The following is a 21,268-nucleotide window of genomic DNA, read 5'->3' as shown; positions in this document are numbered from 1 at the left end:
ATATGTTTCCCAAAACATGGATTTAAATGCAATGCAAAGTTAACAAAATTTACACTAATCTGCTACATCCCAAAACTTGTGTGCATTATTCAGACAGGATCTGAGATGCAGGATACAAAGCCACACAGAGAGGCAGTGCCCCCTCCCCCTGCTGTGTATACAGGCCCAACAGACGTGTTGGCCACTGAGGTGAAAAGGACTAACATGAGGGATTTTCTGTAGGAGAGTTATACAAATCCAATCATGACATCTTGTCTCAGAAATTACAAATCAACACCTCAGAAATTGATGCATTTATTATACAAAGTGCCATACAATAATAGTAAAATCAGTACAGTTGCAATGATATAAGTAATCGCCCTGTGCTGTTTCCTTTAAATAATTTTATACATTGAGTTATTTAAAAAGTGATCCACTCCTGCTCATATACATTGTTTTTGGCAGGGCTGTAAGGAGGACCAATCACAAGCCACCATCAAGAAATGGCCGATTATGATTGGTTTTTCTGCTCACTCGCATTCTCAATTAGTTAACAAAATAAATGCATCTGGTAAAACGGCTGAATCTAGAAGCTCCAGCTGGGGAAAAGGAGTACTACCACCTTCTATTAGGTGATGGTGCATCTTTAATTTTTTTTTTCAGATCCTCAAGTGGACATTCACTGATTTGTTTACTTTCTGTTTAGAATCCAGTTGCATCATAAGATTTGCTCTTCATAGTGATGACACATTTAAACAGTTCTGGTTGATCAATGAGAGGACATACCTTTTCTGACAGCTCCCCAGCATCTCTAAAATTCTTCTTTCAATACTGATAAAAGTTTGTAACAATACTTATTGGATATGGCAATCTTTTGTTCATGTGAAATAATGTTTTGAACATTTTAGAAAGAGCCTGAATGTTTGTTTCCACCCCATTTTATGTTATTATTCAGAGGCACTTGGAATAACTGTTTGCACTGTTGAATCTCTTGGATCAAAAAATATTTTTGGTGTGCTGACACATGTTCTAGATCCTAACACACACTATGCTTTGTTCTTGTGATTTTTTTTTCTGTTTTTCTCTTTGCTGTACAGGGTTTCCATCTTTATTTCTTTGTTGGGGTTCAGTTGGACACAGTGGATTCTCAAAACCTCTTGTGTCTATAATAGACCAATGTACACTTGGCATACACTTGTGTATTTTCCACAATAACAAAGTCGAGGGTCTATTGCCAGGTGGGGAAGTGACATGGGACTTAGTAATATGGTGAAACACTACGTGTGTCTTAACCTTCCCATTATTTTAAGCATGTTTCATTAGGCTCATTAAGAGCTTAGTTGAAGGGAAATTCTCCTTGAGTTTAATTTCGACAATTTTGCACTCCACATGAGTAGCAAATCTTCAGCCAGTTCCTAGCACATCTAGGACACATTGGCACACAGCAGTGGCAGAAAAGAAAAGTGGGGCAAGATGGAATTGTCCTTGCATCATTAAACCAGTTATGGTTCATTTGATCGCTCCACCTGTTTCTTAGATAACTGAGGTAATTCTACAGCGCTGACCCTCCCGGGATGCGTGCTTTTATCAGACCCACACCAAGCCTGGGTGTCAGACAATGCACTAAAAAGAGCCATGGTAATTCCCAGCAAAAAGCGAGTTCATCAGTGAGCTTCAAATCGTCTCCAATTTCCATAAAATTATAATCTAGTTAGGTACCTTTGTAATCTGCAGTTTACATCAAACACTTGATGAAACAGCAGCAATGGGGAAGGTAATACATATACACGTCCATTTAGATATCCATGCTTACATTACTGTGGCTTTACAAACGCTACAAATGGCTAGACAACTGTTGTCAGGATTTGGGTAAAAATAATTCCACACATAACAAGTGGATTTTTTGGTCTTATGTCCAGGCATGACAATGGCCCTATATGCCTTTACTGCTTCAACCAGTGCAGGACTTACACAAACAACATCATCCTCATCAACATCCTCATTAGCACCCTCGTCGGCTGCACAAATATCCCCCTCATCCTGTTGCAATTCCAAAGTGGCATCCTCAATTGGTGTATCACCGGCTACACTTGGGCTGTTCATGCACACATCTGCAGAAATGCTGAAAGGGGTTTTCTTTATGGGTACGCTATCAGAATAGTCAGGATTACACATAGCACTTGTGGATAGACTCTCCTCGGGGATTTGTGTAATTTCTGAATCTGAACTTCTGAATTTCCAGCTTGACTTTTACACGTAAAAGTATCTGGACACTACTTTTGGAGTCCGAATGACAAGGTTTTGCTTGGTCACAACTGACCTTACAAGAAGATGCCTCAGTGACAGTTGCAGAACTAGCTAGCACTCAGAGAAAGACGAAGGTCTCATTCTTTCCTTGCCACTGTGTGTGTAAAATGGTATGTTGGCAATTTTTTTTTTTTCTGCAGATAACTTTGCCTGGATTACAGGTCTTTTTTTCTTGACCAAGATTTTTTACATTTTTTGTTTCTCTGACTTAAACACTATGCACTTTCACTTAGGCTTTACCAGATGACGTACAGTGATTACTATCATCATGACTGGTGCCAGTAGCTGCTTGGTGCTCCTGCTCTTCTGTGTACTGCTGTGAATCCATTTTGATAACACCATACACTTTGACTGCAAATTCAGAAGACAAGCCTGCTAGAACTAGTATTTGTATTTCAGCAATGAGAATTGGCAATGGAGCTCTCCAGAATGTCACTGTATACTTTGTTGAACTCTGCTACCCCCCTCCTCTTTCTATTCTATTTATGTTGCTGCCCAACTGCTCTACAGACTCTGCTATCCCTTCTGTGTCCCTCTGTGAAATGGCGCTAGATCGCCGTGGAGGACGGTACTTATAGATTTCAAAACTCGCGAGATCCAAGATCTAATGACATAACAATGATGTTTTGCCTCGTTTCTAATTCTGAAAAAGCACGAAAGTACAGAGCGGCTCGGCTCGGCTCGGTACTCTGATATGCTAAGTTTGGGTGTGCTCGGTTCTCAAGGAACCGAGGCTGAGCATCTCTAATTTAAATGCGGTCTACAAGCCGGTTTTAAAGTCTGAAAGTGCTGGATTTTACAAATTACTCTAGAAGTAATATATATTTGGACCACAACTGTGTTAAATAGTAAAGAGCCTTTTCGTATCCCAGTCGTATAACTCAAGTTCCTATAGTCTCTCCTTTCTTGGCACAAATACTAAACCCACTGATATAAATCCACTTGTTATTTAGGCAGATTCCTTATTTTACTGAAGATTTCTTCCAGTGTCCTTATTTATTGTTCATTTTCTTATAAGGACATTGAATTGAGCAATGACCGAACCACAGTACAAATAAAATGATGGATTCGATTATAAAAGATTTAAATATGCTATATTTGACACTTGTTGGTCCACTTGCTTTTAACTTTTTCCTCCCAAATATCATGTTCATTGTCCAGATTTTTTTTTTTTGTCTAATTTTCATGCCACATTAAAGATTTTGTTTTTGGATCATAAAAGTGTAAAAACATCGGATAACCTTTTATTAGCTGCTGCTGATGCAGGCTATAATTGCAGAACAGTTGAGTCTTTAACGTTGAGGAAGAATGGTCTGCAGTGAATATTGCATCCTCTCCAAATTGGCTTTTCCTTCATTATCTTGGCATATCCTTGCTCCAGGGAATCTGCTGTTTACACCAAGCTAGATATCATGTTCTATGGACATTTTGTATTTTATTCTCCTTACTATTTCCATTGACCCATCAGACGTGGATCCAGTTAAGAACTCCTATTTTTCAGAAATACAGATGCAGCCTGAGAAGTGGAAAATCCAATACTTTAAACATTTTCAAGACTAGAGGTTACTTCTGATTACCAGAAGTAACAATGCCTGAAACATAATTGGAACAAAGCCTCTTTCACCATATTTGATTATAGTTTTCTTTATACTTGGTCACAAAAAACATATATATCTCACGTTTCATTCACCAACCCAAGCCAATTTAAAAATACAGATTGTCTTTAGCCAACTGGGATCTTGTTGTTAGAGCTTGGCTAATGCAAATACAGGAAATATTTTATGGAATAATTCCAAGAGAGGCAAAGTATAAACAGCCAAGTGGAAAATAGGAATTGAAACACAAGTTTACAGCTGATCATGTTTAGCCAAAAACTATTCATTATTGGCCAATTCCAAATCATGTGCCAAAAAGTACCGAACCTCGCTCTACAATTATAACAGTTTAAGCTTGGGCACCCTTCAAATTCCACAGGTGCTAAATCATGTAAAATATAGAACTAAATTTGCTGATACTTTGTACATAATGTAGAAACCCGGCTCAAGATATTGATCCACTCTTGATCCGAAATCCATCTGATTTAATCTTCCTATTTTGTCCAAAGCAATGAAAAGTTTTCCACATGCGTCCCTTGGCAAAACTGCATATGTATTAGAAATTTCTTTTCACTAATTTTGGAGCACAGTTGTCATTGGAAATGCCATGAAATTGTTACCTCCTTTCTGTGCTGATTTTATTCACACCAAGGATTGAGTAATTGCAATATATATGTTGGGAGGTGTATCTAGAGATGCCACCTACTCAGTATAGGTCAAGTCTCCACAGGGGTGTGGAAGTTGGGTTAATAAGTGAAATGGTAAAAAAATGTATGTGGCAATTGAACTGGCCATCTAGATGCTGACCCTCATACACTTTATTTTGAGCTGCACGTTGATTAAAATACGTGACACTCAAAATACAATGGTAAGAACACCATTTTGTGACCTGTATTTTACTTGTACGTTGGGGCTTCAAAATTGTGTTAAACTCTAAATAAGTTCCTGTCCTCCCACATGTGAATATTTCTTTTAAAATACTTGACTATATATACGTTAGCACTAACATACATAGTACTATGTTTTTGGAGCAAAGCGGCACTATACGTAATGAGTTATTACACACAACCCAACTATTCTAAAAAAAAAAGCAAAAAAAAAAAGCTCCCAATATGCCCTCCTCCGGTCACCCTCTATGCCACCAGGCACCTCCTCCCTGAGCCATTAGCCCCTACTATACTTGCATCTCTGCTCTCCAAGCCAGCAGCTCTGGTCCTATTTGCTGCACCATACTCCTAGACACATGGTCAACTTGCACTGATTTCCTGCCATGTTCTGTCCCTCACATCGTGTTTGCTGTTTCTATTATAGCATTAAGATGCTCTGCTCTTCCTTGTACCTCGCTGCTGTTTGTACTGTGTTATTATTTTTTATCTATCATTATGTAATGTGTGTGTATATGCTCTTTGTACAGTGTTGGTCATTTTGTGGTAACTTATAAATAAAAATAATTAATTTGTTTTGGATTACAGCTAGCTGATGAGGATGAGAGTTTCTGCAGTCAAATATATGACACCATGCCAACTAAAGTAAGTGATTACTGGGGACTGCATTGGATGGAAAAACCAGCTCAAATGGTCTCAATCTGTTAAAAGTCCATTCCCTGTGATATGTAAGGAAGAAAGACATTTTAGACATTCAAATGTCAACTTTCTTGATTTGGGTTCCTCACATTGCTAAAATTATGCATGTTAACACTTATGTAGAGAGACCTAAAGAATTGTGTTTTCAAAAGTATGTCAAGCTTTGGGCTTAAACTTCTTAGATTGATCATGAATTAACTTGTAATTGTGCTTATTTCAAACAGCTTCATTTTAAGAGGATTTTTTTTAAAAAAAGTAAAATATGTACTTGTTGGTCCTCTTTGTGGAGACACATGTCTGAGGTGTCCCTATTTTGGTACAGATCGCTCAAGCAAAGGATTTAAAACAGAATATAAAGGATATAAAAAGTACAGTATAAATGTGTGGCTTATTTGTGTAAATAAAACATGGAACAACATAATAGCAAGACAATAATAAGCAAATTACAGAGCTATGATTACCTGCTAGTTAAGTCTCGGTTGGTTGGTAGTTACAGTAGTCCTGTGTATCTTAACTAGGGATGTGCACCGGCGACTTTTGAGGTCTCGTGTTTTGTGTTTTGGATCCGGATTTTCGTTATTTTTGGGGTTCGGATTTGTCTCGCAAAACACTTGACGAAAGGTCTCGGTTCGGATTTAAGGTTTTGGATTCGGATTTTTTTTGAAAAAAACATAAAAAGTTTAAAAATCAAGTTTTTGGGCTTATTTTCACTCCTAGGCTATTATTAACCTCAATAACATTCAATAACAAGCATTTCCACTAATTTACAGTGTATTCTGAACACCTCACAATATAGTTATTAGTCCAAAACGTTGCAACAAGGTATCTTTCTGGACTGCGTAGAGGAGTGGGTCACCACAATATATATTAAAAACCCTGAACTTTTATGAATCGCACCAATAAATGTACCTGGACTGCGTAGAGGAGTGGGTCACCACAATATATATTAAAAACCCTGAACTTTTATGATTCGCACCAATAAATGTACCTGGACTGCGTAGAGGAGTGGGTCACCACAATATATTAAAAACCCTGAACTTTTATGAATCGCACCAATAAATGTACCTGGACTGCGTAGAGGAGTGGGTCACCACAATATATATTAAAAACCCTGAACTTTTATGAATCGCACCAATAAATGTACCTGGACTGCGTAGAGGAGTGGGTCACCACAATATATATTAAAAACCCTGAACTTTTATGATTCGCACCAATAAATGTACCTGGACTGCGTAGAGGAGTGGGTCACCACAAGATATATTAAAAACCCTGAACTTTTATGAATCGCACCAATAAATGTACCTGGACTGCGTAGAGGAGTGGGTCACCACAATATATATTAAAAACCCTGAACTTTTATGATTCGCACCAATAAATGTACCTGGACTGCGTAGAGGAGTGGGTCACCACAATATCTTAAAAACCCAGAACTTTTATGAATCGCACCAATAAATGTACCTGGACTGCGTAGAGGAGTGGGTCACCACAAGATATATTAAAAACCCTGAACTTTTATGAATCGCACCAATAAATGTACCTGGACTGCGTAGAGGAGTGGGTCACCACAATATATATTAAAAACCCTGAACTTTTATGATTCGCACCAATAAATGTACCTGGACTGCCTAGAGGAGTGGGCACTGGGCACCACAATAAAATATATAAAAAACCTTCAACAGGTCTGCATTACACTACACATACGGCTGCTCCTCCATCCTCTCCATCATATACATGTTGGAGTTTTAGCGTGTGACAACCTCTTGTTTTTGATAATGTCAGTGCATTTTGAATATTTTTCAATTTGCCCCACACCACTGAATGTACTTTATCTATGATACGCATCTATCTATCTTGACTGCGTAGTGTGGTGGCCCGGTACACAATTTGGTACCGAGGCCACAATATAATTAAAAAATTGGGCATCAACAGTCAACGTTGTTTAATATCTGATACACCTCTATCTGGACTGCATAGTGGAGTGGCCCCGGTACCCAATTTGGTACCGGGGCCACAATACCTCCTCCAAACATGGTACAGACAATTCGTCATTGAGATCCCATCAAGTATGTTAAAGACAGACAGGGTCGAAGTGTTATTGGTTGACTTTGTAAACCCAAAAACTGTCCCTGTTGCACATAGTCGTGCAATGAAGACTGACTTTTTCATTTAAAGGCACCATCTTTCAAGTGTAGTGTTTGTAAGTCTAAGTCATATTATACTTTTGGTAAAATTGGTTTATTTTGTTCCTCTTTATGGTAACTACTAATAGAATTAAAGTATTAAATAGAAGCGGCAGTTCCTCTTTATGGTAATTAGTAATAGAATTAAAGTATGAAATAGAATTAAAGTATGAAATAGAATTAAAGTATGAAATAGAATTAAAGTATGAAATAGAATTAAAGTATGAAATAGAATTAAAGTATGAAATAGAGTGGTATAGAGTTGTAGTGTGGTATAGATAGAGTGGTCCCCACAATATAATAATAAAACCCTCAACTGGTCTGAATTCCACCAAACAAGTATCTGGACTGCGTAGTGTGGTGGCCCCGGTACACAATTTGGTACCGAGGCCACAATATAATTAAAAAATTGGGCATCAACTGTCACCGTTGTTTAATATCTGATACACCTAAATATGGACTGCACAGTGGAGTGGCCCCGGTAGTAAATTTGGTGCCGGGGCCACAATACCTCCTCCAACTTCCAAGTGTAGTGTTTATAAAGACAGACAGCGTCGAAGTGTTATTAGTTGACTTTCTTAACCCTAAAATTGTCCCTGTTGCAAATATTCGTGCAATGGACAGTTACTTTTTTATTGAAAGACTCAAGCTTTCAAGTGTAGTGTTTATAAAATATAAACAACAATACAGTAGTTTTAGAGCACGTCAATACCTCTTGTTTTAAATTATGACACGGCATTTTACTTTTGGTTTAATTTCTTGAATTTTTTTAAATTTGGTTTTACTTTTTGAACATGGCAAACGACTGTTGATTGGTCATATAATGCAAAAAAAAAAGGTCCAAGATGGAATTGTCCTTGGGCCCTCACACCCACCCTTATGTTGTTGAAATAGGAGTGGACATGCACACTTTAACAAACCAATCATTTCAGCGACAGGGCCTACCAAACAACTTTGGCTGAAATGATTGGTTTGTTTGGGCCCCCACACCAAAAAAGCTATTCATCTCTCCCTGTACAGACTAAACAGGCTCTACTGAGGCAAGATGTCGTCCTCATCCTCAACCTCTGATTCCTCTCCCCCTACAGTGTGTACTTCCTCCTCATCACACATTATCAATTCGTCCCCGCTGGACTCCACAACCACAGGTCCCTCTGTAGTATCTGGAGGGCAGTGCTGTACTTCATTGAGGAATTGATTATTCATTTTTATAAACATCATTTTTTCAACGTTGTGAGGAAGCAACCTCCTTCGCCGCTCACTGACCAGGTTCCCCGCTGCACTAAAAACTCTTTCCGAGTACACACTGGAGGGGGGACAACTCAGGTAAAATAGAGCCAGTTTGTACAGGGGCTTCCAAACTGCCTTTTTTACCTGCCAGTAACAATATGGACTGTCTGACATGTCTACTTGGATGGTGTCAGCAAAGTAATCATCCACAATTTTTTCTATTGTGACAGCATCCAATGCAGCGAGAGTAGACATGTCTGCAATGGTTGGCAGGTCCTTCAGTCCGGACCAGATGTTATCAGCATCCCCGCCAGTGCCTCTTTTGGGAAAACTGAGCTTTTTCCTCGCAGCCATAGATGTGGAAGAAAATGAGGGTGGAGCTGTTGGCATGTCACGGTCCTCTTCAGAGGACAATCTCCTGACCAGCAGGTCTTTGCACCGCTGTAGACTTGTGTCCGCCGGAAACAGAGACACAACATACGCTTTAAACCGAGGATCGAGCACGGTGGCCAGAATGTATTCCTCTGACTTTAAAAGAGTGACCACCCTCGGATCCTGGCAAAGCGTACGAAGGGCTACATCCACAAGAGCTACATGCTTGGTGTAATCGCAATGGCTTACCAGCTCCTCCCTCACTTTCTCCAGCTGCTTCTGCAACAGCCTGATCAGGGGAATGACCTGACTTAAGCTGGCAGTGTCGGAACTGACTTCTCGTGTGGCAAGTTCAAATGGCTGCAGAACCTTGCACAACACGGAAATCAGTCTCCACTGCGCTTGACTGAGGCGCATCCCCACTCCTTTGCCTATGTCGTAGGTGGCTGTGTAGGCCTGAATGGCCTTTTGCTGCTCCTCCATCCTCTGCAGCATATAGAGGGTGGAGTTCCAGCGCGTCACAACCTCTTGTTTGAGGTGATGGCAGGGCAGGTTCATGCTTTTTTGATGTGCCTCTAGTCTGCGGTAGGCACTGGCTGAATGCCGAAAGTGTCCAGCAATTTTGCGCGCCACCGCAAGCATCTCCTGCACACCCCTGTCACTCTTGAGGTAATGCTGCACCACCAAATTAATGGTGTGGGCAAAACATGGGACGTGCTGGAAATTGCCCATATTTAATGCCCGCACAATGTTACTGGCATTGTCTGACACCACAAATCCCCATGAGAGTCTAAGTGGGGTAAGCCACTGGGAGATAATTTCCCTCATTTTTTCTAATATGTTGTCAGCGTTGTGCCTCTTATTAAAGCCTGTAATACACAATGTTGCCTGCCTTTGCACGAGCCGCCATTTTGTAGTTGCTGCTACTGATGCAGCTGTTGCTGTTGCTGCGGAAGGGGATGCATCTACCCAGTGGGCTGTCACAGTCATATAGTCCTTCGTTTGCCCAGAACCACTTGTCCACATGTCCATGGTTAAGTGGACAGTGGGTACAACCGCATTTTTAAGAGCACTGAGGACACTTGATCGTACTTCTCTGTACATTTTTGGTATCGCCTGCCTAGTGAAGTGGAATCTCGAGGGGATTTGGTACCGGGGACACAATACCTCCATCAACCCTCTAAATCCCACTCCACTGATGGCGGACACCGGGCGCACGTCTAACACCAACATTGCAGTTACAGCCGCAGTTATACGCTTTGCAATAGGGTGACTACTATCGTATTTGGTGGTCATGGCAAACGACTGTTGGACGGTCAATTGTTTGGTGAAAGACTTAGCGGTCTTACGACTTCCCCTCTGGGAAGATGACCGACTAACAGCAGCAACAGCAGCAGTGGCAGTAGTAGGCGTACCGCTGCAGGATTCCTCGGATGAATCCCGTATTGAGGAGGACTCAGTCTGGCTGCTGACTTGGGCTGCAGGACTGAATCTGATGGAGATTGTGGAGGAAGTTGACGAGGAGGGTGTTGCTGGTGTGTATCCAACTGGACCACGGGATTTAGGTGTCCCTGTACCGATGAGGGTCCTAGCCCCAGTTCCTGAACTAACCACTGAACTATGAAGGTTATTCAGGTGACGTATAAGGGAGGATGTTCCTAGGTGGGCAAGATCCTTACCCCTGCTTATTTGAGCTTTACATAAGCTACATATGGCCATACATTGGTTGTCTGGATTTGGATAAAAATAACTCCAGACCGAAGAGGTGCATTTTTTGGTCTTCTGACCAGGCATGACGATGGGCTTTTTCATCCCATGGACATCAGCTGTTTCCCCCCCCTGGTGCCTCATTTACAATAACCACATCACCATCCTCATCATCAAGTTCCTCCACAGCGCCAGCTACATCATCAATAGCCTCCTCCCGAGCCACCTCTTCCCGTACAGTGATGGGAAGGTCAGGCTTGACAACCACCAACATCCTTGGACTCGCCTTGTGGATTTGTGATAATTTCTCTTTAGAAGGCAGAGTTGTTTGCTGTTTTGTTGCTGACAGCATAACTCTCTTCAATTTTTTGTAGGGGGGGGAGGAGGAGGAGGGCTAAGATCCGTGGGTGAAGCTGAACCACTAGTCATGAACACGGGCCAGGGCCTAAGCCGTTCCTTGCCACTCCGTGTCGTAAATGGCATATTGGCAACTTTACGTTTCTCCTCAGATGATTTTAAGTTTCTCTTTTTGCTACTTTTTCTTAACTTGGGCTTTTTGGATTTTATATGCCCGGTACTACGAGATTGGGCATCGGGCTTGGAAGACGACGTTGATGGCATTTCATCGTCCATGTCATGACTAGTGGCAGCAGCTTCAGCATTAGGAGGAAGTGGGTCTTGATCTTTCCCTACTTTATCCTCCAAATTTTTGGTCTCCATTATATGTAGCACAAGATACTGCAGAATGTGTGAACTTGGTAATATTGCAGTACCAATGGACTTATACTGCTGTATTGGTTTTGCAAATTTGGTTATAATAATTATTATATATTTTTTTTTTTTTTAATTTTTTATTTTTTTTTACTTTTTTTTTATTTTTTAAAAACTTGGGAATAATGGGGAAATAACTATGCCCTTAGAAGCACAGAGCACAGGACACAGCACCACTGGACTGAACAGGACAGGGCACAGGACCCAGCAGCACTACGGAACTCAGCAGGACAGAGCACAGGACACAGCACCACTGGACTGATACTGCAGAACACAGCACAGCACAGCACAGAACTAAACAGCACAGCACAGAACTAAACAGCACAGCACGAGATCTACCAGGACAGAGGACCACCTAACACACCCTCCCTCTACCCTGATCAATGCCCGAGTGAAGATGGCGGCGACTAGCGGGGAATTTATAGGATCCGAGTATCGCGAGATCCGACAACGGGATTATGAGTCAGAGCCTCAGTTTCAGATTTGAATTTGGCGCCAATACCCGGATCTGTCTCGGATCCGACTCGGATCGGCAACGTTCGGGTGGGCTCGGATTTCATAAATCCGAGTGCGCTCATCCCTAATCTTTACCTCAGCACCCTGTCCCCTGGACACTCCTCACTGACAAATCCACAGAGCCCCCCCCCCCCCCCTTCCCCCATTTGTTTGCTCCAGATGTCCCACTCTTTATCAGCACTGCTTCAAACCTTATACTCTAATCAAACAATTGACCACATAGAGGGTGCTGATGTCTGGGCTGGCCTAGTCCTATGTATATTCTAACTGTCCAATACAATAGTGCTCACTGAGAACATAGTCAGATTACCTCCCAACCCACTCAATCTGAAAAGTTTATTAAATCCTAGAGATTAAAAAAAAGACCCACATTATCCATTTCTTGGCTGTGGGTAAACCCCCCCTGGGTTACCTGAAACAAGAACTTTTATCGTATTGTAGACCCAGGTTCTCTCCTTGCACAAATACCTCCGGTTATAAGCGTTTAGTCTTTTCTTAAATGGCTTTATCTTATAGGGATCTTATTCTTAATGCCCTCCTGCATCTGTCAGTTATTTTGAGCATCATAAAATATGGTAAACTATTTTAAAAAACTCATTTGGCATTTGATCCTGGGATCCCTCTCCTTATAGAATTAAGTACTCCTCACGTTGATTGTGTAATGTAGCAATTAATCATGTCTGTGTATGACATTGTGACAAAACAGCAATTTACATATTTTGGGTTTAGAGCTTTCTAGATAGTTTGTCTGGGTAAAAGATCTTATGAACATATAGGACCAGATGTGGTTAAACCCATAAACATATGGAAAACGTTAAGATTTGTTTGTTTGCACTTTGTCCTGGAAAAAAAGGAGTGCCATGTCTAGTAAATAACTATTGAATTTTATAAAACTATCTTTACCTGCTCAGACTCCATGGCAGCCCCTACCTATGGTGTGATGATACCGGGTTTATCTGACCCAATGCTACCCACTTCAAGCTGGCTGGCCACCCACGGATGCCTTACTATGCCAGAGAAGTCTATCCAGTACCCTCTAGGGTTCTCAGTCACACAGACAAATGCAGTTAGAAAGTAAGCAATATATTGTAATAAAATCAATCACTAGATGATTAGATATACACACTGTAAATAAATGCCAGGCAGGTTTACCACATTATTTGTCCCTTACCCCACTAGCTTAAGGAGTTAGTCACCTTTATTGTCCGGAGTTTACGACCTGTGGATCTGCCGCTGTATTTCACTGGTAGAAAACAGCAATTCTAAAACCAGCCACCCTGCGGCTTCCAGTCACAGAATGAATATCTCCTCTCCCCCCTGCAGTGGCTCCTTATATCTAGGGTCTAATTTCCTGTGTCCCCCCCCCTGTGTCCTTAACCATTGGTAGGTGCTGTATTGGGGTTGGAGGGGGAGTAGAGATGAGCTGTATTTCCACAGAAAGCCCCCTGCTGGGCTCTAGACAAAATGTCTTAACTAGTCATGTTGAGAACAATGGATACTAATTGGCTTTCCCCCTCACCTGTATCCTGCAATCTGACAACCCATAACCCACCTTGCTGCACTTTAAAGACAATGACTAACAGCTTTCATGCAATGTCAACAAGATACAATAAACAATATACATATTTTCAATGAGCTACAATGTCCCCTTATCCACATGTTATTAGACATTGCAGTGGCATTCTGTTGAGCTGGGGAACAAAAGCATGGGCTATAAAAAGTACATGCTATAATCCACATTTTGTGAGAAACAAGGAAGAGGCTGGTTAAGGTGATATTAATACGTCATTTCACCACATATGGGTTAATCTTTAGTCAGCTGGTAAGAGACAGAAAACAAAGTTGTCAGAGGTGCATAGAATTTTTATGTGAAGCATCTGTGGACACCATTGCTGCTGATGCCATTTACCTAGCTAAAACAGTGTCTAGGAGAGCTCTCCGGTTTCACCCTCATTCAGCAGACAAAAAATCGTCTAGCCAATATCCAATTTGAAGAGTCCCTGCTCTTAGACAATCCTGTGATTTACCACCAGACTTTCGGTCAAAATACTTCTTACTAATTTGAAGTGCTCACAAAATGACGAAGAGTAGAAGTTATAAGCCGGGAAGACAGTACATTAGGCAGTCTCTTCATGCATTCGGCCGTAAGGTAGAGAAGGCTAATCAAAGAACTTGACAATGACTATTGCCAGGACCCCATTAACACCAAAAGGAGGGCAGAAATGTGGGCTCACTTCACAGATCAGTGAGTTTTGGACACTGTAATAAACTGATAACAGCTTGAGTGCATTCAGTATCCCAGGGGAAATTATATTTGTCCAATCCAATAGTCAATTAACCTCAGCAGAGTGGGATGTCTTACACATCAGTTTGCAGACTTTAAGAAAGTATCAGGCAATTTCTCTTGTTCCTGCAGGTCAAGATGACAGGGTTTTTTTCAGAATTTTCATCATTTGGATCCTTTCACGCTTTTCCGGATTTAAAGACTCAACGTGCAGCCAAATCAACTACTACTCTGCTGGTATGGAGGTTTTTAGTGGATCTGCACCTCTCTCCATTCTTGGGGTCCTTCCCCTAAAGTGCACACTCTGTCTCACCTGAGTCTTGGGCTGCCCGGCTCTCCATCAGCTGTCTTCGCTCCTTGAGGCCTACTCCCTGCTCCCTGGCTGTGGTCTCCAGTGCCTCTCACGCCGCCTCTGGTGGACTTCCGGTCGGCGCATCTACCGGGCAACACTGGCATCAGGAGTGGAGGTAAGAAACAGTTGACCAATCTTCTCCTGCTACCAGAGCCATCCTTGCCACTTCCAGGCTGCTTGTCCTGTCCTCCATTAGAGCACCACAACTGAACTGGATATCTGGGGATTAGAGTGTCCTGCACGCCCGTAACCTCTTTTCTAACCCCCACTATCTGCTCTGGATTGCTCCCACCTCCCAACCTCTATTTGGCAGGAGACACTGTGACATCATTCTCTGACAGCACTATCTCCACATTCTCAGGATTCCTTGGGCACTCCGTTGGGGCCCTTTAAACTCACTCTTGGGTCCTTTATTGAGACTTCACTGCTCGCCAGCTATTCAGATCCACCAGGCCGGCATATCATTTTGCTGAATCATTCAATGTTACATGCCACACCATTAACATTTCCGGGTATTTTAACCTACTGGCTCCCTTCTAACACAGGTTGTTATCATCTAGCCAGCTTCTCACTACCCGGCTGACCTTGCATACCATAAGAACTCGGGGTCTATGACGATGTGATTTCTCACTCACTGCCTGAGTCCTAGTGAGCCCTGCATAAAATTTTCATTTCTCATTGTGCAGCCCTCCCCTCATATCTTTTTTTTTTTTTTTTTCCCAGTCTTGTTTTATTCTCTTTTGAGTTTATCTACGCTTTCTCTTTTACCATGTCTCAAAAGAATAAGAAATCTCCAGGCAACTGTACCGATAACTTTTTCGGGACAAAAAGTAAATCATCGTTACCACACTCCCGACCTCTGACACCTCACAGTCCTCCCCTTCATCGGCTGACCTTGATCCCCAGATCCAGGCCATCATGACACTCCTTCTTGATGGAGTGAAGGCAGCATTTAAACAAGAAATCTCAATAGCAGTCAATGACTTTAAAGCTCAAATTGGTTTTTTGGGTTTCCGTAATGATGCTCTTGGGGAAAAAAAAAACCGGATGACCTTTGCCGTTCACACGCTTCAACGACGGAGAACTTTCTCGCCTACATGAAGTAGTCACTTAAGGAAAAGCAGGAAGATGCCGAAAATCGTTCCTGGTGCAACAACGTCCGAGTTCAAAACATGTTGGAAGATGTCTCCGTCTGAAATTCTATCTTTTCTTAAAGGCCTCTTCATGCAAGTAATTCCAGAGCTCTCAGAATTGGACTGCCTCATGGATCGCGCCCTCAGAGGCAGACCAACCTCCACGAGACATAATTGTCTGTTATTACTATTATAACACAAAAGAGCGGATACTGACAGCTACAAGGAATTCCTTTTCAACTTCCTACAAGGACATGGACATACAACTATTCAAAGATCTGGCCCCTCTACTATACAAAAATTTAGAGATTTCTCCAGCCTGTCGCCAGGATTCTCTGCTAACACAGCATCCGCTATCGATGAGGCTTTACCTTCCAGATTCAAATTTTTGTTTCAAAGTTTACCCATTATTTCAAAACCATGGACCAAGGGCAAGACGTCCTGGCAAAACTGGACATCCTCCCTGATTCTGCTCAACCACACCACAACTTGCCAAAGCAGGGTTGTCTGGCCACTCTGGCCTCTGACTGGTCCAGGTCCTCTTGACGCTGAGCCAGTGATGATTCTCCTCCCTAAGAGGACCACTGATCCCAGCACACTTGTTTGCCAACTAGATGCTTCCTTTACAAGTGTCCTGGGATCTCTATAATAGAACTTTTTGTTCCCGCTCATGAGCTCCTGATGTCTTTGTTCTGTTTATGCTTTATACAAAATTTTTCTTGTCCTTATATTACTGCATTGACGTTTTACTTATCTCTACATATAGCACCTCTTCCCCGCCCTTCCAACATCCTCCCTTTTCTTCCCCCACCTTCCAGGCCTCTCCTCTCCTTTCCTCCTCCCACTGCACAACATACTTCGCAGATGGATGATTACCTGTTGTAAATGACCAAACTGCCAATTACCACATCCAGTCTATTTGGCGGTGCCACCGGCCCGAGTAGTATGTGTAGATGCTGCCTTTCCACCCCCCATGCTCCGTATATGACTTTTTAGCATTGCAATGTTTATATGTGTTAGTTTTGGATCCCTCCGTTAAAGGGTTTTTGCCCAATTGTGCTTCTCTCTTTCCCTCTTCTCTCCTTTTTCTTTTCTTGTGGTCTCTTCTCTCCTCCCCCTTCCCCCCTCTCCTCCCCTCTGTTCAAGCACCTCTGGACTAATCCTTTCCATCGTTACAGTATGTTCTCTTTAGCAGCGATCATCCCTCCTCAACCTCCATGGCCTTGACACTCCTTTCCTTTCAATCAACGGTAACGGCCTCAACTCCCCTCGCAAGTGTACAATAGTACTGGGAGCCTGCAGAAGGAAGGCCCATTACTCAGCTCCCCTCCAGATATACTCCCGTATTGACATGCTCCATGTATCTGTCCCTGATACCCTGAACCACTCAAGCAGACATCATTCTGTTTTCATGCACTGACCATGCGTGAGTATACATTCTTCTCGATCTCCTACACCAATATCCACACTCCTTTTAGGTGGCATCTGGATGACACTCTGTTGTTAAACAAGTCTACCTTCACTTATATCAAAACAGCTATCTCTAAATACTTCCAAGAGAACATTTCGCAGGTGGTAGTGCTGGGTGTTTCCTGGGAAGCTCACAAAGCCACCATTTGTGGTCGACTCATTAGTGCTGCCTCTCAGCCAAAACAGAAGGCCGCTCCAGAGGTCTGCTCCTTAGAGCAATGTATTTCCGCTCTTCTAACTAGGCATAGGCTAGGTCCTGATCCCTCCTTACTATCTCAAATTGACTCTTTGAAGGGCCAGCTTAAAACCCTCTTGTCCCGAAAGAGCCTCCCTCTTACAGAAACTTCAACAGCACTTCTATGATAAGGCAGATAAGGTGAACTCTTTACTTGCCCGGAAACTTTGTCAATAAAACCTTGGGTACAATTCTGACGAACTCCACAAGAAATCTAATTCTGATCCTCAGCCCCAGGAAGACTTTCTGTCAGATACTCTGGAGTCATACCTAGCGAACACCCCTCTCCCACACCTTTCCCAGTCCCGGATCTCTTGCTTAAATGCGGACATCACTGTGGACAAAGTAAAAATAGCGATAAAATCTCTCAAGCCCTCCTCAGCTCCAGACCAGAGTAGCTGTTCGGCACAATACTATAAAAAGTTTGCTTTGGACCTTGTCCCACACCGAACAACCTCTTATAACCAAATTTATGAGGGGGCATCCTTTGATCCAGTCACTACTCTAGCCAACATTGCGCCCATTCCTAAACCTGGAAAGGACCTCCTACACTGTGCAGGTTATAGACCTATCTCCCTTAATGTAATTCTTAAACTCTATGCTAAAATTCTGGCCACTAGGCTCAATCCTCTACTTCCAGTCCTGATCCATCCGGACCAGGTTCGCTTCATTCCAGGAAGACAGGACCCCGATAATACCAGGAGGACCATCGATCTGATCCACTCTATTCATGACAGCAAGCTGCCCACTATAATAATGGCCTTGGATGCTGAGAAGGCGTTTGACCGCATCTCTTGGCCATTCATGCGTGATGTACTTGGGTCGATGGGCTTCTCTGGTAGGTTTCTGACGGGTATTTAAGCCCTCTACCGGATTCCTTCTGCTACTGTCTCGGCTATTAGTCTGTCCTCCAAGCCCTTCACAATTTCTAATGGCATTTGTCAGGGATGCCTCCTCTCCTGTTAATTTATGCTCTTAGAATCGAGCCATTAGCAGCTAGAATCCGCAATAACCAATCCATCTCAGGAATTAAGGTTGGTTCCTCAGAAAATAAGATTGTTTTATATGCAGATGATGTCTTCAGCATATCTCACCCTGTCTTCCCTCTTCCCTCTCTCGTCTCTGAACTAGACGCTTCTCAGTTTATAGGATCAACCCTACCAAAACTGACTTTTACATCCCTCAAGCAGACAAAATAGTTCTAGATCATGCATTCCCATTTACCTGGCACTGACACAAAATAAAATACCTGGGCGTTTTCCTGCCCAAAAATTTCACACCTCTTCCAAGACAACTTACCCCATATTCTATCCCGAATAAAAACAGATTTAAAGAAGCATTAGTTTATCTCATGAATAGGCAGCATTAATGCTGTCAAAATTAATATACTTCCTGGACGCTCCCCCCTCCCTTTTCCAAACCCTTCCCATTCGTATTCCTCCTTTTTGTATTCCAACTTCTTTTGCACGAGTCATCGAATTTCAAAATACTACCTTTCGGCCTAACTCGCTGAATGTGTCCTATGGAATGGTTCTACATCTGCTATGGTCTGGGTACTCTTGAGGCAGAGTGTCTGGGAATGATTGCACCGACTTCCCTTCTGTGGTTCCCAAGGGTGCGTCGTCCCAAAAAAGCCCCGACTCATCCCAAAGTTTCCCACTCCCTGGCTATATGGGACTCATGCTGCATGGTATCTCCCCACATCACTCCCCATTAGTTCCCCTTTTCAACTCTCCAGAGTTCCCTCTAGGCCTGCTCCATGCCTCGTTCTCTCGCTGGCACACTAGATACGGATCTTAAATAAAATCACCTGCAACACATTATTCCCCCAATTTGCTGATATTCAAGCGAAATTTGGTCTGCCTACACAGAACTTTTATCAATACTTAAAAAATTTGCCACCTCCACTCTACCAGCAAATCTCGCCTTACCTCTTGTTCACTCACTACCATCGAGGCACTAAGTCTGTGCTGAGCATCAACGTCAGGTCTCCTCTCCACTAACTATTCCGAATTAACCTCCCCTTCTGTTCCTCCTCATGATCCTCACGAGATGGCATGGGAGCAGGACCTGGGCTACCCACCTGATGAGGAATGGTTGTAAATATGGGACAATGCCATCTCTAGTTCAATTTGTGTTCAAATAAAAGAAAATGTATATAAACTCTTCTATCGATGGTATTACATCCCTACACGCCTCCATTAGATATTACCAGATTCCTCCGACAGATGTTGGCGTTTATGCTCTGACGTAGGCTCATTTCTACACATATGGCTTCCCAAAATTGATCCCCTTTTGTCATAAGGTTAAATCTCTGATAGAAGCTGTAATTCAAATTTCCCTACCCCTGGATCCTAAATTTTATTTCTTCTACTCCTTGGGTTTCTTTCGGCCACTAGGCACCAAAATAAACTAGCTTGCCACATTATTTCTGCTGCTACATGTCAAATCGCCATTGAATGTAGACAGGATGCTGCCTCCCCCCTCCCTCATCGCTGTGACTAACAGGATCTGGCAAACTCACCGCATGGAGTACATGACTAGCATTATGCGTAACTCCTCCAAAACCTTTATCAAATTCTGGGATACCTGGATGTCCTACTTCCAGTACTGGGCCCCCTTTACTTAGGCCACATCCTCCTCCCATTCACCCCCCCCTTCCCCATTTATGCTTTCTAGCCCCCTATCCCAGGAGTGGTCCCTGTCACACCACCCTTCTACCTTTCTCTTTTATCTCCTATCTCTATTTCTCTCTCTCTCCTCTTTTTCTTGCTCTGTTTCTTTCTTAATCTAAATAAAAAAAAAACTGCTGGTCGTCCTTTCCATATCTCGAATAGAATCTGACTTCTGTCCTCTCCTCGTCATACAGAGAGCTCTTCAACTAATATACTCTACATGTAGTAAAATGTACTTGATTCTCACTGTATGTTATCTGATGTCAATAAACATTTGTTTAAAAAAATTGGCAAGCCTTCTGTTTTGGCCATGTCATCCATGGTTTCCCGTAGCCTGAGATATGCTTCAGGAACAACCATGACCTCTACCTCTTTGGCGGGACCTCCTTTATCAAGGCCCAATTATTCAGACCCATTAAAGCTAGCTGCTCCAGATTTGGATGAAGACTGAGCAGGAGCTACGCAGAGGAGATTAACATATGTGGAACACATTTTTTACAGGCAAGGAAGAACTACTTTTCAGTCAACTATAGATTTTGGGAGAAATGTATCACATGGTGTATGTCTAAACTCAATCCATCTGCAGCAACTGTTCCACATATCCTTGATATCCTTCACGATAGTTTCAGCAAAGGTCTTGCCTTATGTACACTCAAAGTACTAATTGACTTTAAGTGGCTTCCTGGACATCAACTTGGCTCTAGAAGAATTCAGTGAAGAGGATATAGATCTTAAAATAGGTCCTTTTATGGCTACAAAGGACCTCAATTTAGTACTCACCATTCTGATGCTGGACTCTTTAGAGCTATAAGCTTTTGTGGTCCTAGTGCCGGTTGTGTTTGCACCACAATGCCCTGTAACTTCAGCTTTTTGGGCAAA

General features: G+C 42.4%; 1 protein-coding gene across 5 annotated transcripts in view; it reads left to right on the top strand.

Annotated features, from left to right (window-relative positions):
* The window catches only part of LOC142150157 (uncharacterized), a 115,525-nt gene that overhangs the window by 75,575 nt on the left and 18,682 nt on the right, over positions 1 to 21,268 (top strand). For all 5 annotated transcript variants that reach the window (XM_075205361.1, XM_075205363.1, XM_075205364.1 and 2 more), the window contains one exon: positions 5,354 to 5,410. In XM_075205361.1, the coding sequence (XP_075061462.1) occupies positions 5,354 to 5,410 (57 nt within the window). The remainder of the gene's footprint in view (positions 1 to 5,353; positions 5,411 to 21,268) is intronic.

The sequence above is a fragment of the Mixophyes fleayi genome, chromosome 4 (assembly GCF_038048845.1).
Source record: "Mixophyes fleayi isolate aMixFle1 chromosome 4, aMixFle1.hap1, whole genome shotgun sequence".
NCBI classification, from domain to species: domain Eukaryota; kingdom Metazoa; phylum Chordata; class Amphibia; order Anura; family Limnodynastidae; genus Mixophyes; species Mixophyes fleayi.
Note: the sequence above shows the minus strand (reverse complement) of the source record. Positions and strands in the feature narration are given on the sequence as shown.